At 41.2% G+C, this 27,810-nt stretch overlaps 1 protein-coding gene and 2 long non-coding RNA genes across 3 annotated transcripts; 2 read left to right on the top strand and 1 right to left on the bottom strand.

Annotated features, from left to right (window-relative positions):
• Positions 1-638: 638 nt before the first annotated feature.
• On the top strand, positions 639-16,367 carry LOC148886413 (A disintegrin and metalloproteinase with thrombospondin motifs 15-like). Its single transcript, XM_089016842.1, has 8 exons — positions 639-1,784; positions 5,611-5,743; positions 5,915-6,082; positions 9,033-9,316; positions 9,725-9,902; positions 9,990-10,162; positions 13,090-13,265; positions 14,178-16,367. Exons 1-8 carry the CDS (start codon positions 639-641, stop codon positions 14,971-14,973), a joined length of 3,054 nt encoding a protein of 1,017 aa, XP_088872968.1. The 3' UTR covers positions 14,974-16,367.
• Positions 16,368-17,202: 835 nt separating this feature from the next.
• Positions 17,203-25,485, bottom strand: LOC148886412 (uncharacterized). Its single transcript, XR_016117935.1, has 3 exons — positions 25,349-25,485; positions 19,288-19,426; positions 17,203-17,832 (listed from the first exon to the last, which is right to left on the bottom strand). It is a non-coding gene; the product is annotated as an uncharacterized LOC148886412 (long non-coding RNA).
• Positions 23,109-27,786, top strand: LOC148886411 (uncharacterized). Its single transcript, XR_016117936.1, has 3 exons — positions 23,109-23,234; positions 23,431-23,510; positions 27,235-27,786. It is a non-coding gene; the product is annotated as an uncharacterized LOC148886411 (long non-coding RNA).
• Positions 27,787-27,810: the final 24 nt, after the last annotated feature.

Genomic DNA, 27,810 nt, shown 5'->3' with positions numbered 1-27,810 from the left:
TCCTTGACTGTGCCCCTCGAACACATTTCAATGTTCTGGTGCAACGACTGTGTCGTTACAGTAATGTATTTTCCACTACAAGTGTCACTTTTGGCCTGCATTAAGATGCTTATCGACAAAAAATGCTTGTAAAGCCGCTATATACTGGAAGAAAATGTGGCTTAAGTTGCACACCCTCACAAGACTGGAGAAGTGACGAGTGGGGCAAACCTGAGCACTCGTCGACAACTATGCCACGAGTAACACTCGTGACAATTATAAAATTGTGATTCAACATGTAACGGTTTTCTGGAAATGACAAATAAAATGTCTAGTTTTGTTCATTAGTATGCCAATGTTGTTTCATTAATGCGCAGAAAAGTCATGTAGTTACTATTCAAGCCGTACTTATTCTGCGAGTGGAATAAGGACATACAGCACATTTAGACCTTTCGCGGAAGGCCAGAGATGAATAAATCATCAAATGGATCTCCATATGCTAAGAGAACAGATGACACGTGCCAGGAAAATGTTCTAAATTAAATTCAACGTTTGTCTTAAGGTGGCGTTTAAAGCACTGGATTTGGATCCGACAGTGAGTCAGCCCTGTCCACTGGGACATGATCATGCATAGGCATGCGCTGCAATAGTTGCGTCCAATGAGTGTCTCTTACAACGGACTGCCCCCTTCCAGAAGTGAGATAGAGTTTCCATCATTTCACACAAGACGAAAATGCATAAAGTGCACTGAAGGCAGCAGCGGAGCGAGCACACAGGTGCAAGCCGGGAATGGGTCAGGACCAGGAGGAGTTTGCACTCTTGTAGAATTGGATATGGGCTCCCTGAGCTTTTGGTCATTCCGTTCCAAGCTGAATGCAAACATCGTCATGTTTGCCAGAACAACGTGTTTGCTCCACGTCGTGCTGTCGCTATCCAAACTGGTTCGCTGCATGGAAAGTGAACTCTGCTTCCCGTTCATTCTAGACACCCATCAGCAGTATAACGACAACGACGTGGATGCTCTCCACGGCCAATGCCTGCTAAGAATTCAAGCTTTCCACCAGGAATTAGTGGTGGATTTACGGCAAGATTCCAACTTCATTGGTTCTTCCGTATCCAGCCAAGACGCACCGTGGCTCTTTGGTCCGGACGTCACCATTGAGCTGAGTCGCTGTTTTTACTCCGGCTATGTGAACAGTGACCGCTTCTCGTACGCCGCATTAAGTTTGTGTAAGGGGGTGCAAGGTGCATTTGGCTACCAAGGATGGGAATATTTCATCGGCCCGGTGCGTAACGACACCGCGAGCGCGGGAGGCGCGCACGTCATACGGCGCAGAAGAAGCAGCAACTTGAAGTCAAATTCCACCTCCAAGTGCGCAGTGAACAATAACATAAGCCATCATGTCGCGCAGGTGTTGGGAAAATACAAAGATAACAGCAATGTGACCAATAGCACGCCGAGGGGGACAGGGAGAAGCAAACGCTTCGCGTCGGTTCCAAGGTATGTGGAGACGCTGCTGGTGGCGGACCAAACCATGGCTGACTTCCACGGAAACGACCTTAAACATTACCTCTTGACGCTCATGTCAGTGGCGGCGAGACTCTACAAGCATCCGAGTATCCTTAATTCCATCAACATCGTCGTTGTGAAGATTTTGGTCATATCCGAAGTGGACAAAGGACCCAAAGTATCCGGGAACGCCGCGATGACGCTACGGAATTTTTGCACTTGGCAAAAAAAGATGAACAAGAACAGTGACAAGCATGCAGAATATTGGGACACGGCAATCCTCTTCACCAGACAGGTAAAAGCTATGAAAAAACACTGAATTAATTAACATTGACTGTCCAAATAAGGAAATTGACGCACGAAAAAGACTCGACCTAATGTTTTGTCCTTCGTAGTTCGTGGGGTTTATTTGCCGTTCCCAAATCATCTCTATGGTGCATTTTGCGCTATCAAATCAACTCAACTCAATTGAATCGAACACTTTATAAACAACTGTCAAACAACAATGTTCTTTCACCGTCAAGAAGCCAATGTGAATTCTTCGTGGCTAAATAATCTATGGTGGCTATATATCATATTGTGATACTGCCATCTAGCGGTAGGCATTGAAGAGCATCCGTACGTCAAGACAAAAAAAGCCAAAGCAACGAATATCTTCTTGGTCTTGGCACTTGTATCTCTATGGAATCGAACCGTCTGCCATGTAGTGGAATTGTATGCAATTTTTGTGTACTGTTATATATGCTGTGTGGATAAAATGTAGCTCTGGTGCTAGTTTGGGATCAGAATGATTCATATAGCATAACACGCGCGCTCAAAATACACCTGTAACTTGACCAAAGAGAAGTAGCATCAAGGTCCTCAGGGATGGCCAAAAGTCAGAACCTTTCTCACATGACATTTTCTTCTCATTCCGTCCTGCTCCAGCTGTCTTTTTCCCCCTCCTCAGCCTGCCTGCTCCTCATTAAACAGGAACCCGAGGGAAAGCCAGAGGGACGAGGTGCAATGTAGGTTGTGCAGGTTTATTATGTCACATCAAGTTTATGTCCCACCTGAATGTAAAAAAAAACATCCACATGGTCACTTCTCTACAGCTGTAGTCAGACTACATCAAGGAAGCACATTCCTATTCGTTTCAGGTTCAAACTTCCTGTCTCCTTGAGGAAGAGGATGGTTGGTTAGGTGCTCTCAAATATGGAAGAAGCCTTTTCCATCGCAATATTTTAGACACATTCTTCAACTAGGGATCACATGCTCATTGGGAAATAAACAATTAGACTTCATCATACACAGCTTTGCTGCTGTGAAATGTAACTTTATCCACTGTGAGACTAATAAAGGCAAATCCAATCCAATCCAATCCAATCCAATCCAATCCAATCCAATCCAAGTTTATTCAGGTTAACTCCACCGTGCATCGGGACCAAACCCGTCATTTCTGACTTCTGAAAATTGACAAAAAAGCCAGGTGGTTTTCAATGTGTAAATGCATGGAAACACTGAGTTGTTTCCTCGTGAATATAACTGGCAAATTGTATTTACGTTGCAGCAACCCACCAAAACAAATAAAACGAGATGACAGATGTGGGAAGTAGGTCATTACAGAGAACAACTCTCAGCCCCTTCTGCTTCTTGCCTCCCTCATGTTTGCCTCTATTTTCTTTTCTCACTAATGACTCAAACTATCTCATCGGTGCTCATGAACACATCTGGAGTCTGTTCACGCTGGTGAACAATTTTAGTTTTGTTTGGTCACAAAAAATTGGCGTAAAACATTGTAAAAGTCAGTTTTTGCTGCAGGCCACATTGTAGTTACCATTCCTCTTGGGGGCCGTTATGAATTTGGGGGAACCATTAGAATCCCCTCCACATTTTCAATTGCTGCTGTGTACTGCAAATTTCCCCATTGTGGGACGAATAAAGGTATTCTGATTCTGACATATTACATATAGAGCGCCCAGCAAATTAATGAATAAGTAGTTTTCAAATTTAAAGTCAAAATTAATTGGATCTGATTATCCCTTATTAGTCTCGCAGTGGAGAAATTTATTTCACAGCAGCAGAGTGATGAAACTAAGACGAAAGGAAAGGAAGAGGTTGATAAACAAAATACTGGAGATGCTGTAAAGGCAGCCACTCTCGCGGCGCCATCTTGAAGTCAAAACAACAACAAAAAACAAAATAACGAATAATGTGACACAACAGAAAGACACAGACATTCAATCTTAAGCACTTTCTGCACAGTCTTTGCTGCATGAAGCAGTTCTAGATGAAAGAGGAGATGTCCTTTTCACCAGTGGATCAGGTCAAATGTGCACGTCTGCTACAAGCAAAATGTTGAAAGCAAGCACGGAACTGTAGCATACATTGACAAAAAGAGATTGTCTCACATCTCCTGTCCCATGTAAATCCGCTTCAATTCCAAGTTGCGACAGTTCCACATACGCATTAGGGCTATGAAAATGCTGCCCATTACAGGTGAACCCTCCCAAATCAAAAACAGTGCTCAGCAGAGTCTACTCTTTGATGAATTTACTCACAAAAATGCTGAATAATGACTGTTATTGTGGTTTACATGGGACAATTTGAAATTTTGATTCGGACTTTTCACAAGTCAGAATTGCTTTCGCGGGCCAATTAAAGTGATATGGTGGGCCAGATTTGGTCTACGGGCCTTGACACCTGTGATCTACAACACACACAGAGACACCCGTTGTGGAAGGTATTATAAGGCATATAAAACTGTGCTCTGTGTCAAATCCAACAACTGCCCGGAAACTTTTTGCTTGCAAAGTGTCTGCAAAAGACAGAGGGAGAAGGCAGCCGGGCGGTTCTATGTGGTTAACGATGTGTACTCGTCCTGTGATTAGGAGGCTCAGTCAAGTGCTGCGAATGTATCCTTGCTAAGATTAGGTTTTGGAATTGTGCAGCGACAGGAAAAAAAAGGCCATTTGGAAACTGCTCTTGCATGAAAAGGCAATGATTGGAGAAAAGTGCCATGACGTCACATGGGACTATGTGCTCCAAATACTCGTCTGTGAATTGAATTATTTAACACAGGGGAGATGTTTGCTCTCTTCTTGGTAAAACAAACTGTCCTTCGTGTATGAAAATCAACAAGGATTCCATTGTTATGATTTTTTTTTTAAATTGTCACGCTTCATGATTGTTTCATATTGTGGTTATACCATATTTTCCAGTGTATAAGGCGCACCGGAGTATCAGGCGCACCCCCTACTGAATGGTGTATTTTCAAACTTTTTCCATAGATAAGGTGCACCGGGCTATCAGGCGCATGTTCAATGAATGAAAAAAGTTTTCCAAATATAATATAGAAATGGATAAAAGTTTTCCCAAATATAAGGCACACAACATTATAAGGCGCTACAGTAGAGGCTGGTGTTACACACTTTTTCTTCTATGGGAGGGAAACTGAATCGATGGCTGCTGACAGTAGTTGCGAGGCCTGTTGCGATTCAATATTACTTCACATATAAGGCGCACAGTCATCTTTTGAAGAGAATTCAGGCCTTTGGGTACGCCTTGTACACCGGAAAATATGGTACTCTAGTGTCAAGCATAGTGGTAGGAAAAGGAAAAAAAGATGTGAAGAAAAGCCTGATGGGACAAGAAACAAATATTTAGGTAAACAGACAAGTTTTTAACAAAGCTCTTGAGTAGAAAAGTGACAATCTGTTGTAAATATCCACTATGCAGCCGTCGGGCTAGTTCACTTGTGATTTTTCCATCACATGACTTATTTTATTGACAAAAGTCTCGAGACGCACTTCTTCATCAATGAATATCAATGCAAGGTTCTTTACTGTCACTTTTGGAGTTTTTTTTTTTTGCGGAAAATTTTAAGATCCATGACATTAGGAATGAAATAGACCAGAGATTGTAAAGCCAGGAACTCTCTCGGGTCCAACATTAGTCACCTTCTGACCTCACACATCTGGTTGAATGGACAAAACTTTCCAGAAGCACATTCGAAAATCATATAGAAAGTCTTCCCAGAAGAATGGAAGCTGATATTATTTTCCCAGTAGCCCCAATAATTATGGTTTGTCTCTCAAGTGCATATTTTTTTGTCTAATTCAAACGTTTATGTGACTGTCCAGGACTTGTGTGGAGCTTCAACATGCGACACCCTTGGCATGGCCGATGTTGGCACCATGTGCGACCCAAAGAGGAGCTGCTCTGTGATCGAAGACGACGGCTTGCCTTCTGCTTTCACCACAGCTCACGAGCTCGGTGAGCCATGAAGCGCACACGAGAAGACGTGCCACAAGTGAATTTGGAACTTAGTAGAAATAAAAGCTTGATAAATTGTACCATTTCACAGAAACTCTCACTTACATGTACGCAAGCGTGGTAAACAAAGCGATTATGAAAGACAGCTGACATCCACTCGTCTCTCGACAGGACACGTCTTCAACATGCCGCACGACAATGTCAAGGCCTGCGAGGACGTGTTTGGCAAGCTGCAGGACAATCACATGATGTCTCCCACGCTCATTCAGATTAATCGCACCAGCCCGTGGTCGCCCTGTAGCGCTGCCATCATCACCGAGTTCCTGGATAATGGCCACGGTAAGTTTCTTTTCCAATCCATGTTTTGACTAACGTGAAATCAAATGTGGAGATGAACACAAGCTGATTTATTGGCGCTTCAGCTGATGCCACGCTGTTACTGGTTAAATATTTGAATAATGATCACATTCATAAAACTCATGTTCATTGCGATTGACGATTCTGTTAACAGTAGCGTTGACACCGAAGAACATTTACGTTTTTTTTTCTCTTCTTCATCCCGAATGATTTCACTTTAACTCATTCACTGCCAGACACGTGCAAAAAGGTGTCCACTACAATGCCAGGGTTTTTGTCATTGTCACTTGAATTCTAGGACCCACAGAATATTGAATTTTAGGAGTATATAAACATTCAATGCAGTATAAAAATCTTAGGGTCTCTTCATTCACCAGAAAAAAGAGTTAATTCCTAAGTTATATATATACAGTAAAGTCTCATTATATCGATATTCAAGGGAGTCCGAAAAAATATCGATATAACCGGGACTATCGATATATCCGACCCTGTTCGCATGTAATTTTCTCCGTGCGTGCATAGAAATAGCATCGATATAACCGGGACTATCGATATATCCGATATCGATATAACGAGACTTTACTGTATATATATATATATATATATATATATATATATATATATATATATATATATATATATATATATATATATATATAAGTCTGGAGTTATCTGAACTTGAAATGGGGGCGGCTGTACAAAAGGCAAATGCTACCCCCTCGTGGGAGTGAAAAATATTGCCAGAAGTCTGACCAGTGCTTTAACCAAAACCCGAACAAATTCGGAATGGCGCTCCACGTCATATTTTCAGTTCCCGAATAAATTCAGGAATGGCAGTGAATGAATTTTTATTTCTAAAAGTGCCAAACTCAAGATGGATTTTTGTGATGGATTTTACAAATTAGAGTCTAGGACAAATGCTCCACTAAGAGTTAATTCCTAAATTATATGGGTCTGGAGTTATATGAGCGCGAAATGAGGGCGGCTGTCCAAAATACAATGCAATATATACATATTGGTTAATATAGCGCTTGAATCATGCGGATCAAACCTCTGAAGATGGAGGACACTGATTTGCTGTGGCGACCCCTTGAAGGGAAAAGCCGAAAGGAAAAGAAGAATAACAGCTGAAGCTAGAACAAAGCACTAACATGGAAAAAACGGAAATTCTGCCCCCTTGTGGAAGGAAAAAACATTGCCACAGGCCATGGCCAGCACTTTATCGGCACCCAAACAAGAAAAAACAAAACCGAACAAAATCGGGAATGGCACTCTAAGTCATATTTTCATTTCTTGAATAAATTTGTGAATGGCAGTCAATGAGTTAATGCATTGCTGAGTGTTTGCATCCATGCGTTTTTACAAAGAGCAAAAATGGAGTCCGACTGTTCTCTCACAAGCCAGACCGCAGAGCTCAGCGAAGTTAAACTTTTATCTAAAAAAAAAAAAAAAACGGCTCCACATCTGTCCCAAATTACTGGGTTTTGTTTGGAGGAGCGTCACCACAGAACGTAGCTTTAACCGGGCTGTGTTTCCCATACAGGTTGTCTCAACAGCCTTTATTCATGCCATGACAACAGCAGAACAAGAAGCGGTCAGCGTTGCATTTGAGTCTCTTTTGAGTGACCTTTTCTCCACATTTTTGACAGCGAGTCACAAGATGTGGTAATGTGGTTTCTTCACGCTATCGCTCATAAATCTTGATGGTGACAGAGCAGCCTGGGGAATAAAGACATGCCGCGGCACGTTTGAGGCACTTTACATGCTGTGCTGCGGCCACGGTTATTTGTAATTTTGCGGACAACCCCAGAAATTGGTTCGGGCAAAATTCCTAAATGCAATGGCAGACGCTTTGGTTTCTTCAATCATTTAAATTTTGTGGTCTAATGGGAGGATGAAAATTAAGATTTAGTTTTGGTTGGCTGATATGTATGTGTGTTCTATTTTAACTCATTCACTGCCAAACGTGCAAAAATGTCTACTCCAGTGCCAGGCTTTTTGTCATTGTCTCTTGAATTCCAAGACCCACAGAATATCGAGTTTTAGGACTACATAAACATTCAATGTAGCGTAAGAAATCTTCTCGTTTCATCAGAAACAAAGAGTTAATTCCTAAATTATATTTGTCTGGAGTTATATGAGCTTACAATGAGGACGGCTGTCCAAAATACAATGCATTAAATACATATTGGTTTATATCGCACTTTAACAAGCTGGAGCTAGCATGGAAAAAAGGGAAATGGTTGCCCCCTTTTGGAAGGGGAAAAACAATGCCAGATGTCTGGCCAGCACTTTTCCGGCACCCAAGCAAGAAAAAAAACAAAACCCGAACACATTCGGGAATGGCGCTCTACATCATATTTTTAATTCCCGAGTAAATTCAGGAATGGCAGTGAATTAGTTAAAAGGAGAATTGTCCTGCTTCCATTTTTTTTCCTAAAAACTTTTTCTGCTATTGCTAAATTATTACCATGGCTGAGATGCTTAGAAAAAAACCTCAGATCGGAACCCCTCTTCTTTTCATGATTCTCTTTCATATGCTCATCAAACATCAAACACTTCCTTTTTTTGCCAGTACCTGGAAAGGTTTTGAAAAATCTAATTTCCTATAAGTGGAGTTCATTTTAATTTGACTCGAATCAGTTCACTGGAACATTTGAAGTGATTAAAACTCAATTGGAAAATATTCTGAATCAGTAATTGATTTAATTTCAACACTAAGGGAGACATTTTCTATAAGAGTTTACAGATGGAGGGGGTCAAGTTAGTATTATGTGCGCGATTGCTCACACATTTCTGCCAAATCAACCCCCAGTGCTTCCAGATTGTCTGTCTTAAAATATTATTATCACTCTTATTGTTTTATGAGATTGAACATTTGGAGATGTATACATGTGACAGAAATTGATTACGGGGGGGGTGTCTTTTCCAGGGGATTGTTTGCTGGACCAACCTCAGAAACCATTAGGCCTGCCCAACGTGCTTCCCGGAGCATCCTACCTCCTGGAGCGCCAGTGCGAGCTTGCCTTTGGCGAAGGTTCCAAGCCTTGTCCCTTTATGCAGCCCCCGTGCATTCGCCTGTGGTGCACCGGCAAGTCCAATGGTCAGTTGGTGTGTATGACTCGACACTTCCCTTGGGCGGATGGCACCCACTGCGGAGATGGCAAAGTTTGTGACCGAGGCGTCTGCGCTTACAAGGAGGATGACACTTTGAAGGTGAGGTTAAGATTTTTTTTTTTTAATCTTCTTCTTCTTTTCCTTTCGGCTTTTCCCTACAAGGGGTCGCCACAACAAATCAGTGTCCTCCATCTTTAGAGGTTTGCATATTTTGCTTGTTAGCTAGCTTTCTATCTATTTACTACCGGGTTGAGTGTATGCTGGCGCGTGTGGCTGCCGCTGCTCACCCACAGAAAAACTGATCCTGTGACTGTAAAGTGACCATGAGAATTTTGACAGGCGCATATAAATGAAATGTATTATTATTATTATAACTGTATAGTCCCTCTTTGCAAATTTTTTATGATGATACTAGTGCAGTGTGTTCTACCGGAGACAAATTCCTTGTGTTCTACATACTTGGCAATAAAAATGATTCTGATTCTGATTCCAATTCTGATTTTCTAGGTGGATGGTCGCTGGGGTAAGTGGGGTTCATTTGGTACGTGCTCACGCACATGTGGAGGCGGCGTCCAACTTGCGAAAAGGGAATGCAACAACCCAGTCCCTTCAAACGGGGGCAAATACTGCCAAGGGGTCCGGGTCAAATACCGCTCCTGCAACCTGAATCACTGCCCTGACACAGGTTTGAATGACTCAAAACTGTCAACCTCAACAAGGAGTAGAGACATTAAATGTATTTACCCCCCTCCCACCCTCTGTTTGTACGCAGGCAAGACTTACCGTGAAGAGCAGTGTGAGTCCAGCGGGCGCGGTTTCAGCAGTAATCATATCGCTCCCTCTGTGGTTTGGGTGCCCAAGTACTCTGGAGTGAGTGTTGATGACAGATGTAAACTCATCTGCAGGGCCAATGGAACGGGCTACTTCTACGTCATGGCGCCGAAGGTAAAAGGATGCACATCAATGTACAAAAGTTTTGGATCGCACCACTTGCAATTGAATCAGGTTTAACCCATTTGTCACTCGATTCAATTACAAATGGAAGCTTGACAATTGAACATTCTTGAATATAGACCAGAGGTGTCAAAATCAAGGGGGCCAAATGTGGCCCGCCACATCATTTTATTCGGTCCATGAAAGCAAATAAAACTATTGAAATTCCATGATGCTTGCTAAAGCATCATGGAACTTGCTTGTAAATTTCTCCACTGTGAGACTAATAAAGGCAAATCCAATCCAAAGTGCGAACCAAAATTTTAAATTGCGCCATGTAAACAACAATAACAGTCATTATTTTGGACTTCAAATTTGTAAACTAGTTATTTCTTAATTTGTTGGGCGCTCAATATTTAACTCTTTTACTGCGATTCCCAAATTTATTCGGGAATTGAAAATCTGATGTAGAGCGCCATTCTCGAATTTGTTTGGGTTTTGTTTTATTTTGTTTGGGTGCCGATAAAGCGCTGGCCTGGGGACTCTGGCAATTTTTTTTCCCTTACACAACGGACAGCATTTCCACCTTTTTCCATGTTAGTGCTTTGCATTTTGGACTTCAAATTTGTAAACTAGTTATTTATTAATTTGTTGGGCGCTCTATATTTAACTCTTTCACTGCGATTCCCAAATTTATTCGGGAATTGAAAATATGACGTAGAGCGCCATTCTCAAATTTGTTTGGGTTCTGTTTTATTTTGTTTGGGTGCCGATAAAGCGCTGGCCTGGGGCCTCTGGCAATGTTTTTCCCTTCCACAAGGGGCAGCATTTCCCCCTTTTTCCATGTTAGTGCTTTGTTCCAGCTTCAGCTGTTGTTAAAGCGCGACATAAACCAATATGTATGTATTGCATGTTTTCCTTTCGGCTTTTTGCTTCAGGGGTCGCCACAGCGAATTAGTATCCTCCACCTCCAGAGGTTTGATTCGCATGTTTGTTTTGGCCAAGCTTTTACGTCGGATGCCTTTTCTGACACAATCCTCTGTATTTATCCGGGCTTGGGACCGGCACAATAAGACACTGGCTTGTGTCCCCTTGTGGCTACAGAACAAGCAACTCGAGGAACTTAATTAAGATGAAGATGCTTGATAAAAAGGCAACATTCAAATAAAGTAAAACTACTCACCGTTTGATCTAAGTTCCTCCAACGCAAGACTAATAAAGGTGAATCCAATCCAATGCAACGACAATGCTCTGTAAAAAGCATAAGTCTTAAACCAGGACATGACACACGGCGCTCCAACACAGTAGTCGTAACCACATTATTGAATATCTCCCACTCGCAGGCCAAACCTAAAAGTGAACAGCTGTGTTATTTCCCATTTTTCTCCTGCACTATTAAATTTCAAATGGTATCCTTTTTGGTTTGTTTTTAGCGTTTAGTGTCATTTTAGTACTTGCTTCCTTTTTAGCGGTGTCTTGATATGTTGATGCAAAAGCTTCTTTTACTGTTACATTATTAAGTCTGCCTAATAGTTATGATGTTGAATGGAACCAACGCATAGTCTTGAGCCATTAACATTTTCACTTCTTGGTTCTTGAGAATACTGTACTTAAAGGACAACCGACGTCTCCGGACAAGTTGTGTCCATAATTTGTAAAATGGCTTCAAATGACTTCTACTTAACGTATTTTACAAAGATTCCACCGCATATAGCTCTATTTTACGTTTTAAGACTCGCACTGAATATTCCGGAAGTCTTGTTTTTGAGTTGGTGACGAGTCCGTCCGTACGTTCCGTCACTGTGAGGAACGCCCCTGACCGAAAAAAGGACACATGGTAGCAGTCCTTCCATCACGTCAATGCATTTTGCTGTAGTTGTTTGGTCTGAAAACTTTGTGTTGCACCAAAAAGAGGCAGAAGAGGGCGACAAAGCTCCGTGTAAGGAATTAATCAGCCTGTGGAAACGGGCTGATTAATTCCTTACACGGAGCTTTGTCGCCATTTTCTGCCTCTTTTTAGTGCTACATTTACCCCCCTATTGCCTCAAAATGGCACGGAATAAATTATTTAATCGATTGTAAACATGTATGCTTTCCTCTTCAGAACTATTTGAATCAGATTCATAACTGGATGAGTAACAAAAAAGCATATTCTCCGAATCTGAAGCCATTGTTTTGATTCTCCAGCAAGGCAAGACATCTTAGGGTGACGCCACGAACAAGGGGGTGGGACCTTCTGAAACTGCGGATTTTGGACACTTTAAGTCATTCTTATTGGTGTTTTGCATTTGACTAAAAATATCATTCTGCGTGTTTTGGGTATTTTAGATGCTATAAAACGTTTTTCTGATGTCAGTTAGGAAACAAAAAAGTGATGTCGGTTGTCCTTTAACTTTTAAAGGACTTTTCAAGATTTGGCACAATTCCCGACTGTATATTTATTTTCATCGCTCCGCCCGCCTCGGAAGTGCAACCGCATCAGGATGAATAAGTGTTACAACAATGAGGCCAATGAATTATTTCATTTGCGAGCAATGTGAATCCGTGCAATGCTCTGAGGGAAAACAGTGACGGATGGGATGATGGGAGAGAGCAGCGGAGGGCGTTTATCTCCCTGAGATAATATGGGCGTGCTGGGCTGCCGTGAGAGAAAGTTCACACTGGATCATATTGAGTGTAGAGAATGCGAACACTCAAGGGGGACGTGCAGCACTGACTCATCAAGCAGCTGCATGTTTGTTCCAAACATCATTTTTTATACCACATCCTGTTCCATGGTTTCGTGGAAATGTCAGCATTTAGAAATGATGGGAAGATAATCATAACACCTAAAAATATAAGCACGCAACAAAAAAACTTGAATGAAGTTGCAGACGTGGACGGGTGTTGCGTTTAATGACATGGTCTCCTTTATGTACGTCTGTGTGTGTACACCACAGGTTGTGGATGGAACGCCGTGCTCCCCGGACTCCACGGGAGTGTGTGTTCAAGGTAAATGCATCAAGGCTGGGTGTGATGGAAAAATTGGATCGAGCAAAAAATTTAACAAGTGCGGAATCTGTGGCGGAGACAACAAGAACTGCAAGAAGGTCTCGGGACTCTTTACCAAGCCTCTGTGAGTACACAAATCCATCACCTTCACCGAAAAAAATGCTTATAAATCGACAACCACTAACTATTAGCTGCCAATAGAGCAGCTCCTCAAGTTTTTGTTCTTCTACTTTCTTCCTTTCATAACGTTGCTGCTGTCAATTGGAATTTGTCCATTGTCTATACGAATATTATTTTTAAAATTCTTATTGTTATGATATACTGTAGTTCTCAATGACAGGCTGTGGATTTCATCGCTAGGCCTTCAGTGGTGCTATGTGTGAAACAATCCAGACTGAAAAAAAGTGTGGTGTGATTTACTACAAGTCCACCAGAGGGTACCATTAGCCAGAAAATAGCAGACTGACCTTTCTTAATGATGCCCATTTTTTCTTGAAAAGTCTGTCTTGAAAAAGGCTTTAACGATAAATCTATAACCAAATCCAGTTCTTCTCCTTCAGCCATTGTGGGCTGAAAAAAAAATCGCTATTAAATCAACACAACTATATATTTGCTTATGCAGCTTGCTACGATACAGTGTGCTGGCTCTGGCCAGTATGCTCTTGTCACTAGGGGCTTGTGAACATAGCACTTTTCGCAAACTATGATTGGCTAGTGACTAGCCAATTAGTTTGCGGAAACTATGACATTGACCAGCACCTTCAAGATGGCGTTGGTACCCGTTTTGGGCTGCCAACTCAAAATCTGATTGGTTAGAGCAACAGTTTGATCGACACATTCGATGCGACAGGGCCCGCAGAACTCATTGTGAAGGCGTCCAGGTAGATTTCTGACCCTGGTAACAAATGATGGCTGAAAGGTGATTGGTCTTAGGCCAGCGGAGATGGCTTTACAGGCCATTATTTTTTTGTTGTGATTTCATCACGTTACCAGTTGAAAACTCCTCATTGGCTTCATGTGCTGTGATGTTCTTCAGGCACGGCTACAACTTTGTGGTGATTCTGCCTGTGGGCGCAACCAACATCGACATCCGTCAACGTGGCTACCAAGGGATGCTGGGGGACGACAATTACCTGGCGGTGAAAAACAACGAGGGTCAGTACCTTCTGAATGGCGACTATGTGGTGTCGGCCGGCGAGAGGGACATCATCGTGAAGGGTAGCCTGCTGCGCTACAGCGGCACCACCGGCCTCTCGGAGACCCTCCAGTCGGTGAATCCATTGGGCGAGACGCTCACCGTGGAAGTGCTATGCGCTGGTAATTTGACGCCCCCTCGCATACGCTACTCCTTCTACCTGTCCCGTCAGAACAACAAAGAGGACAAGACATTGAAAAAGGAAGACAGGGTGAAATCTCACAACAGCGTCCTAGCAGATGACAGCGTGAAGGAGAAAGGCGCTGCGACTTTGAAGAAACCGTACAGCAAAGATGAGCCTCTTCTTGTAAAATGGACATCGGCGAGCTGGGACGAGTGCTCGGTCAGCTGCGGCAACGGTTTCCAAAGGCGAATGGTGCAATGTCTGAGGACGGACGGCAAGCCGGGAATGAACTGTGATCCTTCCAAAAGACCTTCGGCCACCAGAGTTTGTGGAGATCCGTGCCCAGAGTGGTACGCCGGCCAGTGGTCGCTGTGCTCCACGACCTGCGGGAAAGGTTTTAAGAGACGACCGTTGCACTGCAGAGCCCAAACGGGACATTTGCTTCCAAGGGACCACTGCAGTGGCTTACGTAAACCACAGGAGCTGGACTTCTGTAATCGAAATCCTTGCTAGGGACTCTAAAAGCTTTATTATGACGGAACTTAATCCACACACTCTCTCCCTCATCATGAGACACTTGCAGAGAACACCCCCCCACAACCCCAAATTGATGGTGCAATGTATTTTTCCTCAATGTTGAAACTCAACATCCTGAACCCACCGCTGACAGCATAATAACTTTCCACAAAGTTAATATGAGGCCAAATAAAAGATTTAATCACTTTATCCGTCAGCTAGGAGTTGACAAATATGTCAGTGAACCAACGTGTCTTACCTATGTTTCTGAAAAACATTTAATACCATTTTTTTATCTATTTTTCCCCCCATGGTCTATTTAACTAATTTTCTGCCTGACGTGCAAAAATGTGTCCATTCCAGGGCCAGGGTTTTTGTCATTGTCACTTGAATTCCGGGACCCACAGAATATTGAGTTTTAGGACTACATAAACATTCAATGTAGGGTAAGAAACCTTACACTCTCTTCTTTCATCAGAAAAAAAGAGTTAATTCCTATATTATATGGGTCTGGAGTTATATAAGCTTGAAATTAGGGTGGCTGTCCAAAATACAATGCAATACATACATGTTGGTTTATATAGTGCTATAAAAACAGCTGAAGATGGAACAAAGGGCTAACATGGAAAAACGGAAATGATGCCCCCTTTTGGAAAAGAAAAAAACATGGCGAGAGGGCATAACAATGCTTTATCGGCAGCCAAGCATGAAAAAACAAAACCCGAACAAATTCGGGAATGGCGCCCTACGTCATATTTTCAATTCCCAAATAAATTTGTGAATGGCAGTGAATGAGTTAAGAGAGTTTTGCAACCTGCCGGGTGCATTCAAACAATGACAACATTAGGAACTTTTCCACTGTCCAAATTAGTTTTCTAACAAATCACAAATCCATTTTTGAAATAGGAAGTTTTTTGTTTTAGTGATGACACCTTTCATACCATGCTGCGTTGTTGAAAGAAAGTCACAAATAATATCAAATGGCTGTGATGTCGAAATTAATTTTGGTGGAATTTTCTGGTTGGCCTATTCACCACACCACTCTTTTTGTGCACTCAGTTACATCCTGTCTTTCTTTTATCTTCTTGTTATATTTGTTAAAAATGAAAAAAGAAGGCCCACATTGCCCAATACAACATCCCGCCATGGGATGGATCGTTTTAGGGTCAGACATTCATTTCTATTTTTTATCCTATCAACTTTTGCAATTTATGCAGCAAAAGAAATCAGATGACTTCTATGGGCTACGCTGTATACTATGTATACATTTATTCAGCTCTGTGCAAAATTTCCTGTAAATATTTTAAAGCCTTTTCTTTTTTTTAATACACACCTGAAATGTCTTTGAATATATTTATTCCAAATAAAGCTTTGAATGAAAAGTTGGCAGTTTACAGTTTCCTGATGAAAAGTTAAAAAAAAAATAATCCCGATGCTCATAGACACCCTCTCGGTTGATGTTTCTTGACCAAAATATCAAGCATACATGCAAACTTTGTCAGGAGAGCTGCGTGTCCGTGTAGACATCAACCGTGAGAAATGTCTGCGCTGTTGACATGAAACATTGTAGCTTTCATTTTTTTTGGGAGAAACATTTTTGAGAGAAGTGTCGATATATCACCAAGGGCTGAGTCGTCTGACCTACATAAGAACAGATGAGGGAGAATTTGGAAGGAAGCCAATGGACATATTTGTTTGTTTTCCCCAATGGCCTCTTGCCCGAGTTCACAGTCAGATCTTGTTGCAGGTTCGATGGTATTTATTGAATAGGACAACTAAGGGAGTGGGGCGTGGAGGATGGGAAAGGGGTCTTCAAATGGTTCCAGTAAAGTTTTTGAATTTGAAAACACTCACTGGAAACTTCCTGAGGTCCACTTTCACATCAGAAAGACATCCTAATTCTAGAAGTCTGCCAAGATATTTGGACACAAAAAAATAATCATGAAAGAGTGCAAAAAAGATCTACCGGACAACTACATAGTTGCAGGAAATAAAATCTGGATCCGGATAGAATTTTTGAAATCAACTAAACATCGACTAGCACAAATGTATCCGGATCCAGATGATTTTTTTTTGGTGGAACCGCTTGTCAAAATAAAATTGAGTAAACTCAACAACTTCAACAAATTCAACTGTTGTTCGATCTTCTCTGCGGTGTGAAAGAGCGACTTCTGACCCCATATCATGAATCCACACTTTTACAGAAAAACTTGAACAGTTTAATGACAGTATTTCTTTTTTCACAAGTTATTTCGTGGCTAACGGGACACTCTATTAAATCACACCACACTTTTTATTTACAGTCACAGCTTGGATTGATCAGTCATAGCACAACTGAAGGCCCAAGGCTGATATGCATGGCCCTCCACTCGAAATCATTAATCTTTGACCATGTTATCAGGTTAGGGTGCATGAATGGGTTAATGCGGAGGCCAAATGGATTGTGACAAACGTTAAAGGTATTTGTAAACATTTGAATGCGAATTCCTCCTTCAGGAAGAAAATCAAAGAACAGGCAAGCTGGCACCTAGAACCCTTGCATTGTTTTAATTTATGTGTTCCCTATAGCTTTTTTCCCGAGCCGATTTATCCTTGTAAACATCAAACTCATTTAAAACATGTGAAGACATGACATAACCGATGCGGTGTCCGTCTGTGTGTTGTCTGCCCGCGTGATCAGCAGCAGATGTGTGCATTTGCTGAAAAGAACGGTCGGCTAACCACAGTCACGATCTCAATGAGCTGCTTTGTAGCCCCTTGGTATGATGGTGAATGGGTTCATAGAAATGTCCAATGAGTAGCCACGTTAGCACGCATCACTGCTGATCTGCTGACTTTAGCGGGAGCGGGATCGTTCTGCAAACAATACATGTGACACATTCCCAGCTGAACAGCATTTCGCCGCTAACTATTGCGGTGAATCAGTCACAGATTAACCCCACAGTTGAACTCAGCTATGGTGCCCTTCAAAATTAACAAGGCGCCCACATGTTGTCTCAACTGTTCTTCTACTTGATCAAATTATGACATCCGTGATTCAAATCAATTGAAATTATGTTCACAACAAAACATTTTAAGAAGCTGACCGCAAAAAAATAATTGCGCTAAATAAAGAAAGGGTAATCTGGGAGCAGCAAGGGAATATTTGTTACGTCTTTATCGTGCGAGATTTGGGGCCATGTTATCTGAAAGATTGAAAACACTCATTCATCAACACTTGAAAGTCCTAAACTTTTAATACAACCTTCCATAAATGTGAGATGGTACAGAGTAGCACGGTTTGATACCTTAACATCAAACCAATGTATGCTATGCTAACCATGTACCAGTTTTGCAAAAGCCAAAGGGACTAAAAGCTCCAGGAACTATAACATATTTGTCCATGGTTAGAAAATATATTGGATAGTCATACATTAACATTTGCCAGATACGTAAAACCACATTTAGTCGCAGTTTATCACCAAGCAGCCTATCAGGTAAAAAAAAAAACATTTGCAGAAGGACTCCAGCACTACTACTAAAGTGGATGTCACAGTTGGTCGTCCCTGTTGTTAAAGAAAAAAAAAGTTTAAATACTATGTCACTTGTAGTGTGGTATGTCCTCTTTAGCAACTCTTTGAGTCTTCAATGTGAGAGTGGCTGTGATCGCCAGGATATGCCTCAAATTCTTGAAACTCCCAGAATTCCCCAGTTGCAAGTCAACCCTTGCCTTTGATTCCCAAAAAAAGTGTGTGACTGTTGATTTGGAACTAAACTGACTTGGAAATGTTCGGACATTGAGCCACAGTAAAGTACAAGCATGTGAAATCTTGTTTACCCCTGGGACTAAAATAAGCCCTGACCTTATCTCCTTTTCAAAGGGGGTTGAAAAGAAAAACCCTCCAGATTCCCTGTCAAGTGACGCACCAGCAAAGGGTCAACGCCACGCTACATTAAATCCCTCATTCGATATGTGACATAAGCCAAAAAAACAATAATGCAGTTGTGTTTACTGCTTGGCATGTGATTAACACTGTCAGCCATCAGATTTGACAGGAGACAAAAAGGATCAAGAAAACTGACCGTTGTGGAACACTGCAGAATTAGGCTTCGGTGTCCACCGTAAGGTAACTTTAGCATGTGTGTTTACCTTTTGTAATTTTTATCTGTTTATGTTCAAAATTTACAATGGTGCAATTACAGTAATGGCTATAAATAGCTTAAAAATGTCCAGCAGGCAATGATTAATTCAGAGTTTGATAAATATGTCAGATTAAAAAAAACAAAAATACTGTCATGCTTGTGCAATTTTCACATTTCAAATCTACTTACAAGTCAGCTCGTGCCACGAAACTCATGCAGTGTTGAAATTGACCTTAATATGACCTTCATGAGGTTCAAGATATAAAAGAGCTCATATCCCTCCATCACAGCGGCAAGCAATCCGAGACAGCGGTGACTTTGTACTTTTCTGAAATCAAAAGACCAATTCCAGATGTTTGCATTTCAGAAAAATATTGACTGGATATCATTCAAATCATTTTTTTTAAACAAAGGCAAATATAAGTCACAAGGAAAGGTTCCTAATAAAAAACAGAATGTCAGAGGCATATCAAACTGTTACATTTGTCGGCTGATATCACAATTTACTTAAGTCCATGTTACAATATTTATTCGTAGCTTGCATTAAAGCTGATCATATACCAGAAAAAAAATCAAGATTGACAACTGATGTTATGATTTAAAAGCACTTTTGGAGAATGACGTCGAATCACAAGTGAGTAACAACTTAAGAATTATAGACAAGGACACAATGTTCAATAGATGTTTGAGCACAAACCCGACCCCATGGGTGGGACTTTGGGGGCCGGGCTTACCCACGAAGATGCTTGTGTTCCTAAACTTGGGGCAAGGATCTATTTAAAAAAAGTTTATTTTATCATAGTAACTTTGTGTTGTGAAGTGTTCAGAGTCGAAGGTCGACTGACGTGTCAGAATATTTTCCACATGTGAATAACACTAATAGTAAAAAGAAAAAAATACAGCCATCCAGTTTATATTTGACACAAAGAACTGCCCTGTGATCATAATTATAATCAACGGACGAGAGTTTGAGATGACCGCTTTTTCATAATCTCGCTCATTAATGTTTTGGGTGGTCCAGTGTCTGGAGATGATTTTTTTGTTTTTTTTTAAATCCCAGTTTGGCTTTTTGAAAAAATGAGACTGGAAATAGCCCGGTGCCAACTTTTTCCCTTTTTTTTCAAGACAGTTTAATAAAAGGAAGTTATGCTTTGTCATTGGCTGTTTATTTTCATTTGTTATTGAGTTGGCACCCAGGAAAGCATTATGGAACCCAGACTGACCTTGAAAGCGCCATTCTAGTTTCACCCTTAATTTATAATTGTCTTTGAACCCGATAATAAAACTTCAGTGGCCATTGCCAGCTAAATTGTCATGTAAACACACATCTGACGAGGCTGACGTGCAAAACGTGATGTTGGCGGAGCAACCGTTTGAGCGCTGTCGTAAGATTCTGCCCAAAGGATACACCTAATTTCCACAGGCGTTTTCGAGGGCAAATACATATTTTCCCTCCAATGTGATGTCAAAATTCCTGGCGGAGGCAAATAATCTGCTCAATTTCAAAACACCACCCATGCCTTTAAAAGTTGGCGGGCAAAGACGAGCAAAGAAAGTCTCGCTGCTTGAGATTAGAACATTTTTTTTGGGATTTTGGCCACATTGGTCCATTTCTCAACAGCAAGTGAGTTCATGGCTTATTGGCTAAACACCTTAAGAGGGAGCAAAGTGGGGGGGGATGAAGTCATTTGCTCAAGTTTACGGTCCGATCGCACTAAGGCCATTGGATTGGGCTTGATTCATCTGTGGACAAAGACAACGGGGCAGTACACGCACAAGTACCTACGTAAGCAGACTTGTAATTATAAGTCATGATTTATGAAGGAGAGCAAAAGAAGGCATGATCCCACTAATCTAAACCTGCTGCTAAGAAAAAAAGACACGCTTGGAATCTGTTCTGGTTTCAAGGCTCACCGTCAGGTCACATAGCGCACGAGGCTTTGCTAATTTCGAGGGATGCATCTCAGTCACATTTGTAAAAAAGTATCAATGTCATATTTCTGAAATGCAGTGGTGGACTATGCATTTGGTACCCGGGCCTTCAGCGGCAAGAACTGCGATGAGGCGGCCGTTATAGAAACATAGACAAAAACGCAATCGATTGGCATGCATGTAGATCATCTGAAGACACATCAAAATCAATAATGAGCCTATAACCTAAAAATAAATTAAATAAAAAGAATGACAAAAGCTCATGTACTTACAGAGATCGTGATTGTTTAACGTAGTTATGTGCGCGAATTGCTACAGATGTCTTTGGCTCATTGAACCGCTCTTGGTCATACGGACCAATTTGAGGATGGAAAAATATGATGGTGTTATTGTTGGCCGTATAAGGCTCATTCCGAAGTCCCTGGACAGATTAGATAGAAATGGCGGCACGTAGAGGCTAAAATCTATAATATCCACATGCTGAAAGCAGTGCAGCCAAGAGAAACGGTACATAATGAATAGAATAAACTGTTGGATATAAATGAATCTAATTTCATGTAAAGAATTTAGAAGATGAACTGTGATCGGGAGGAGGAATTCGAAGGACAAATAGTTTTCCCTCTTTTTCAATGGCGGACCGTCAAGGCCTTCTATGCCGGCCTAAAAATATCTGAATCACAGACTGATGTGAATTATATTTTGTTAACGAATTCTTATTAAAATAATTACAAATTGTCTTTCAGCTTCCTTTCATTACTTTCCCCCTTTGTGCTGCTTCCAGATGTGTGTTTTCACATTTAAGCATTTAACCAATCACATTTCAACCGTGATTTGTTACCAGGGTCAGAAATCTACCTGGACGCCTTCACAATCAGTTTTGCAGGCCCTGGAGCATAAAACCAATGTCGATGAAACTGTTGCTCGAACCAACCAGAGTTCGAGTAGTCAATCCAAAAGGCGTACCAACGGTTTCTTGAAGGCGCTGGTCAACGTCAGAGTTTTCGCAGACTATGATTGGATAGTCATTAGCCAATCATAGTTTGTGTAAACTGCCCTTATTCCTGGCCACTAGTAAGTTTTTTACAGTGGCAACTGTGGATTGATTCAGACATAGCACTACTGAAGGCCTAGGAGTAACATGCACAGGCCGCCATTCCTCTTTTTGCAGTTATGAGCAGCTTCCACTCTTGTGGGAAGACTCCGCAAGATGTCTGTGTTATTATATTGAGGACTCGATGGCTCACGGTCTCTGTTCAAGTTCAACCCAAATGGGTTCACGGGGCCAGAGTCATGTTTATATGCAAGTCCCTCCGTGCCCACATACCAAATTCATCCATGCATGCCTTCATGAACCTTACCCGCCTCATTTTTTCCGACATCTAAGCCCTTTCTCCCAAGTTATTCTACTTTAGGAATCATACATTGGATAAATGATTCGGATTGACAGGGGAACTACGAGTCCTTTTCTGTCTCCTGATCGATGACTGAATTTATTAAGTCATGTGCATGGATAATTTCTGTCAATTGAGTGTCTTTTCCGGGTTTGGTAAATGTATCCTCCAACAGAAACATGGCATGCGAAATGTTTTATCGGGTCCTCCTGCCAAAAAGCGAGAGGCAAGAGGGACATGGAGCAAAAGCAAAAGCAAAGTGGATGCAAAAAAACTATCAAAACAATGTGAAACAAGAGCAAAGCTTGATGCTTCCCATCAGAGTCCAAGTGTCAGCATGGGGGAACTGGAATTCACATCACAAAAGCAGCAGCGGTCATCAATCGTCCTCATGGATTAAAAAAAAAACGGAAAATATCCCAGCAGATATCTCTCAAGTTTTGCCAAAGCGTACGGCCAGCGTCTTCCTGTTTCTAATTTCTTGGTTCAATTTCGGGTATATGAAGCCTGAGTGTTGTCACGGAGCATCACAACTATAGTTTCCTGTCTACCGCTTCCAATAAAGATGAAAAGATTCCATTGAGAAACAGATCGCTGGATGCAATTATTCCAATTGGATATTAAAGAGATTTTTTTCCTCCAATTGCTAATGTGGAATTACATGTCGAGGAAAGCAATGCAGATACCCAACTAGCTAAATTATTCTCAGGTGGCATTCATGTCCGTGGGTGCTTTGAGGCTACATCTCTCTTCACATCGTCGTGGGAGTCGGCCTCGCTTTGTGAAACTCAGAGACTGACTTGAGTCATGATTGTAAGTACTCGATGATTAATGTTTTTTTTTGTCAATTGAACACGAGGGGGGGGGGGGGCGACAATGGCGTCATGGGTCATATTCAAAGTGGCGCTTGGGGCAAAGTTAACTCATTAGCTGCCATTCTCGAATTTATTCAGGAATTGAAAAGCATGACGCGGAGTGACATTGTCCGGGTTTTGGTTTTTTCTTGCAGGGGAATGCCGATAAAGCGCTGGTCAGACCTCTGGCAATGTTCTTCCCTTCCACAAGGGGCAGCATTTCCCTTTTTTCCATGTTAGTGTTTTGTTACAGCTTCAGCTGTTGTTAAAGTGCTATATAAATCAATATCAGAATCAGAATCAGAATCATCTTTATTGCCAAGCATGTAGAACACACAAGGAATTTGTTTCCGGTAGAACACACTGCACTAGTATCATCATCAAAAATTGCAAAGTGGCACTATACAGTACCATTTGGGCTACTGTTGTAAGAGTTCAAAGTTAATGGCTTGAGGGAAGAAGCTATTTAAATGTCTGCTGGAAATATGTATGTATTGCATTTTATTTTGGACAATTGCCCTCATTTCAAGCTCATATAACTCCAGAACCATAGAAATTAACTCTTTTTTGATGAAAGAAGAGAAGCTAAGGTTTCTTATGATGTATTGAATGTTAATTTAGTCCTAAAACTCAATATTCGGTGGGACCTGGAATTTGAGTGAAAATGACAAAAACCCTGGCACTAGAGTGACATATTTTTGCACATCGTCGGGCAGTGAATGAGTTAAAAAAATAACAGATGAAGGCATATCTTCCCGTAAAAGGAAATGTATTTCTGATTCATTTTAGAGTTGAATTTCCTGGAGAGAAGCGATGAGATTTTTGGTTCTTTTTTGTATTCTGAAAGCAGGGGGATCCGTTTGAGAAAAGAATGAACATAAAGAACCAGATTTTTTTGATGCTGGAGTCCTGACCAACATTACCAGTAAACTATCATAATCAGGACGGGAATGCCGAATTTGAGTCAAAGAAGCGAATCCTCCTCTTGAACATTGAGTATAACGTCCCCGAAGCCATTTAAAGGACAACCGACACGAATTTTTTGCTTCCTAACTGACATCAGAAAAACGCATCTAAATACCCAAAACACGCAGGCTGAAATTTTTAGTCAAATGAAAAACACCAATAAAAATCACTTAAAGTGTCCAAAAATGACTTCAAAATGAAACCGGAAGTGGCCAGTTTCAGAAGGTCCCGCTCCCTTGTTCGTGACATCACGCCAAGACGTCTTGCCTTGCTCGAGAATCAAAACAATGGCTTCAGATTCTGAGAAGATGATTCCTTGTTACTCATCCAGTTATGAATATGATTCAAATAGTTCTGAAGAGGAAAGCATAAATGTTTGCAATTGATTAAAGGAGTCCTCCCATATCAATTCGAGCCATCAATGGCATCTGGACTGAAATGTAGTGTCCCAGAAAATGCAAAAGATGGCGCCCAAGCTCCGTTGGAAATGGGCTGATTTGTCTGCTGGGAATTTGTGTCAGCGAATATCAAATAGTTGTCTTGGTGCAACGCACAACAATTCACCATCGCGTTATTTAATTTATTTATGTGTTTTCTTTCTAATTTCGCCATCAACACAAAGTTTTCAGACCAAACAAAGTACCGCAAAATGCATTGTGTGTCGCTTTCTCGGTCAGGGGCATTCCAAACGTGACGTCACGCGGGGATCGTCATTAACTCGAAAACAAAACTTCCTGAATATTCAGCGCGAGTCTTAAAAGGTAAAATATAGCTATATGCGGTGGAATCTTTTTAAAATACGCTCAGTAGAAGTCATTTGAAGTGATTTTACAAATTATGGACACAACTTGTTGGGAGGCGTCGGTGGTCCTTTCAAGCTCAGCTATCAAAAAACACATTTCAGCGCGTCATGGTTCTCATTGTGTGTCATATACGCATTTGTAAACAAATCTATGAAATTGATTTACAGGGTCGTGAGGAATGGAAGGATTGTGCTTAATTTTGAAAGTTCCACCATGAAGAGAAAAAAATAAAAACAAGCCTACAGTAAATAGTAAATGTTCTCAAGATGCTCGCATCAAAACAATGGGCTGATTCACCACTCACCAGTTTTAAAATCCAGCAACTGATTTTTGTTCTTCGGTCAGCCTCTCCCACACGTTGACGATGCTGCTGTGCGGTCGATGGATGCTACAAAAGCGTAGCCTGCCGCCGCCAGGTCTTTTTTACGAAAAGCGCCTCAACTGCCAAATGTCAAGCCTAGGCAGAAGAATGGGAGTGTAACTGATCTGCCCGTTTTCAAGATGGCGTAACTGATTTGCCTGTTTTCAAGATGGCCGCACTCCAAACTGGAATGACCTGAGGGGCTCCGCAAATGTCATGTGAATCAAAATTAAAATGTCAGTGAATCAAATAATGATTTTGGTTTTGGCATGTTTTAACCACACATTCGGAATGAGAAAATACTCACTTGATGGTATAAAAGCAGATCGGCATAATCCAGAACAGAAGTTTTTAGTTTGACATTGAATTACGCATTTGCTAACGTCCAACATGGGAGGGGAAAAAAATGCTACGCCAGATGTCAGTTGGCAATGAGTAAGCATTGACATCCTAGGTATCACCCATCCTCACATCCTTTGTTAAAATTCATCTTTTAATTTGGCCTTAATGTTGCTCTTTCTGGTCCTCGAAAGGAAATGTTATCTATGCTTACATCTGCTCATTAGCACAAATGAGGCAATGACGTTAGCGTTTCGGCCATACGCTCATAAAGCAAAGTCTAACACTGACTAAAACCGATAATTGTACCAAAATACACATCAATGAAGTTTCTGAAATGCATTTTAGTAAAAACAGACGTTGCTTCACTGAGGGAAAACATTCATTTTGTTATTGTATTTTTTTTTAACCGCCCATTCTTACGGTTGTTATGCTGCAAATATTTCCATTCGCCCGAGGCGACATTGTTTACTGATGAAAAGCTTCTGCTTTTCAACATACCAAGAAAAGTTCCCGCTCACAAATCACCTCGGGGATGGGGGGGGGGGGGGGGGGTATCGTTGCGTTCAAGCTTTGAACATCCGTCGAAAGATGTTAGCTGTAGACATTCAAATGACACAGGGCATCGCTTTTCAGTTTTTTTTTTGTACACAGTGAGTGGAATAGCTCAAGTGTGCTGTTGTTAAATAAATAATAATAATAATAATAATAATAATAATAATAATAATAATAAGAATAAGAATAAGAATAAGAATAAGAATAAGAATTCATTTGATTTATAAGGGCATTTCAAAACTCTCAAGGTCACTTTACAAACACAGTATACGTTTTGCAGTGGGTGAGCAGCGGCGGCCACACACGCTAGCGTTCACTCAACCCGGATGTAACACAGATAGAAAGTTAGCTAGCTAGCTAATAGATAACAAATAGACAGCTTGCTAAATAGCTTATAAACAGCAACTATATAGCTAGCTAGGTAGCGAGCTAGATAGCGAGCTAGATAGCTAGCTAGTTAACGCACTATATAAATCAATATATATTGTATTGTACCGTATTTTCCAGTGTACAAGTCGCACCCAAAAGCCGTAATTTTCTTTAGAACATGACCCTGTGTCTTATACGCCGGTGTGCCTTATATGTGAAGTAATATTGAGTCACAACAGGTCTCGCAACTACTGTCAGCAGCCACCGACTCCATTTCCACCTGAAGACAAAGTAGTACGTAACCTCAGGTTCCACTGTAACGCCTTATAATGAGGTGTGCTTTTACTTTTATATACATGTATTTATATATTATATTTGAAAAACGTTTTTTATTCATTGAAGGTGCGACTGACACTCCAGTGCGCTTTATACAGAGGAAAATACGTTAAGTCAGTCAGGGATGCAAAGTTACTCTGGTGGGCTTAAAACGTGGTCAGAAATCACATTATAAAACTTTCTCTTGTTGCTTTTAACCATAATAGATGACATCTCTGTTTTGTTTTCAGTGCCAAATCCAGGCAGAGCGATTAACAAGAGACAGCCTTTGTGCGCAAGGAGACAACTATGCATGCACACGCATGACTGACAGAAACAAGAGCGCCACATTGTTTTGGTTGAAGCTGAGGTGCTTGAAGACCGCAATTTTCTTTTTTGCACCACTTTGAGCTCAAGTCTGCTTTACGTCTGCTTTGTAAACACGCTGTTCTCTGTTTGCCGACCCTTTTTGTTCAAACCACACTCAAAGTAGCTCTGATTTTGATCAATATTGATAAACCGAGGACGGCTGTGACCGATCACTGTCGGTCCATGTTTCTATTTAAAAACCGAGTCACCTTTTTCACCCCTTTGAAAGGATTCCACTTTTGAGTCGGCTTTTAAAGTGAGAATCAACATGGTTACCTCTGATGAAAACTACCCGAATGATTTATTTGTAAAAGCGAGGGCACATGGAAGAAGGGGGAAACAATATATTTCGCTCCAGGATTTTTTTTCTTAACATTTTCCAAAATGTCCCCATCGCAAACAAATCATAAGAATAAAAACAATTTCCAAGTGTCCTCATTAGTGTGTTTTTTCCATGT

This window comes from Hippocampus bargibanti, linkage group LG16 (genome assembly GCF_051943395.1).
Source record: "Hippocampus bargibanti isolate YZ-2025 linkage group LG16, ASM5194339v1, whole genome shotgun sequence".
NCBI lineage: Eukaryota > Metazoa > Chordata > Actinopteri > Syngnathiformes > Syngnathidae > Hippocampus > Hippocampus bargibanti.
The sequence above is the reverse complement of the archived record's forward strand: the minus strand, read 5'-3'. Positions and strand labels throughout refer to the sequence as shown.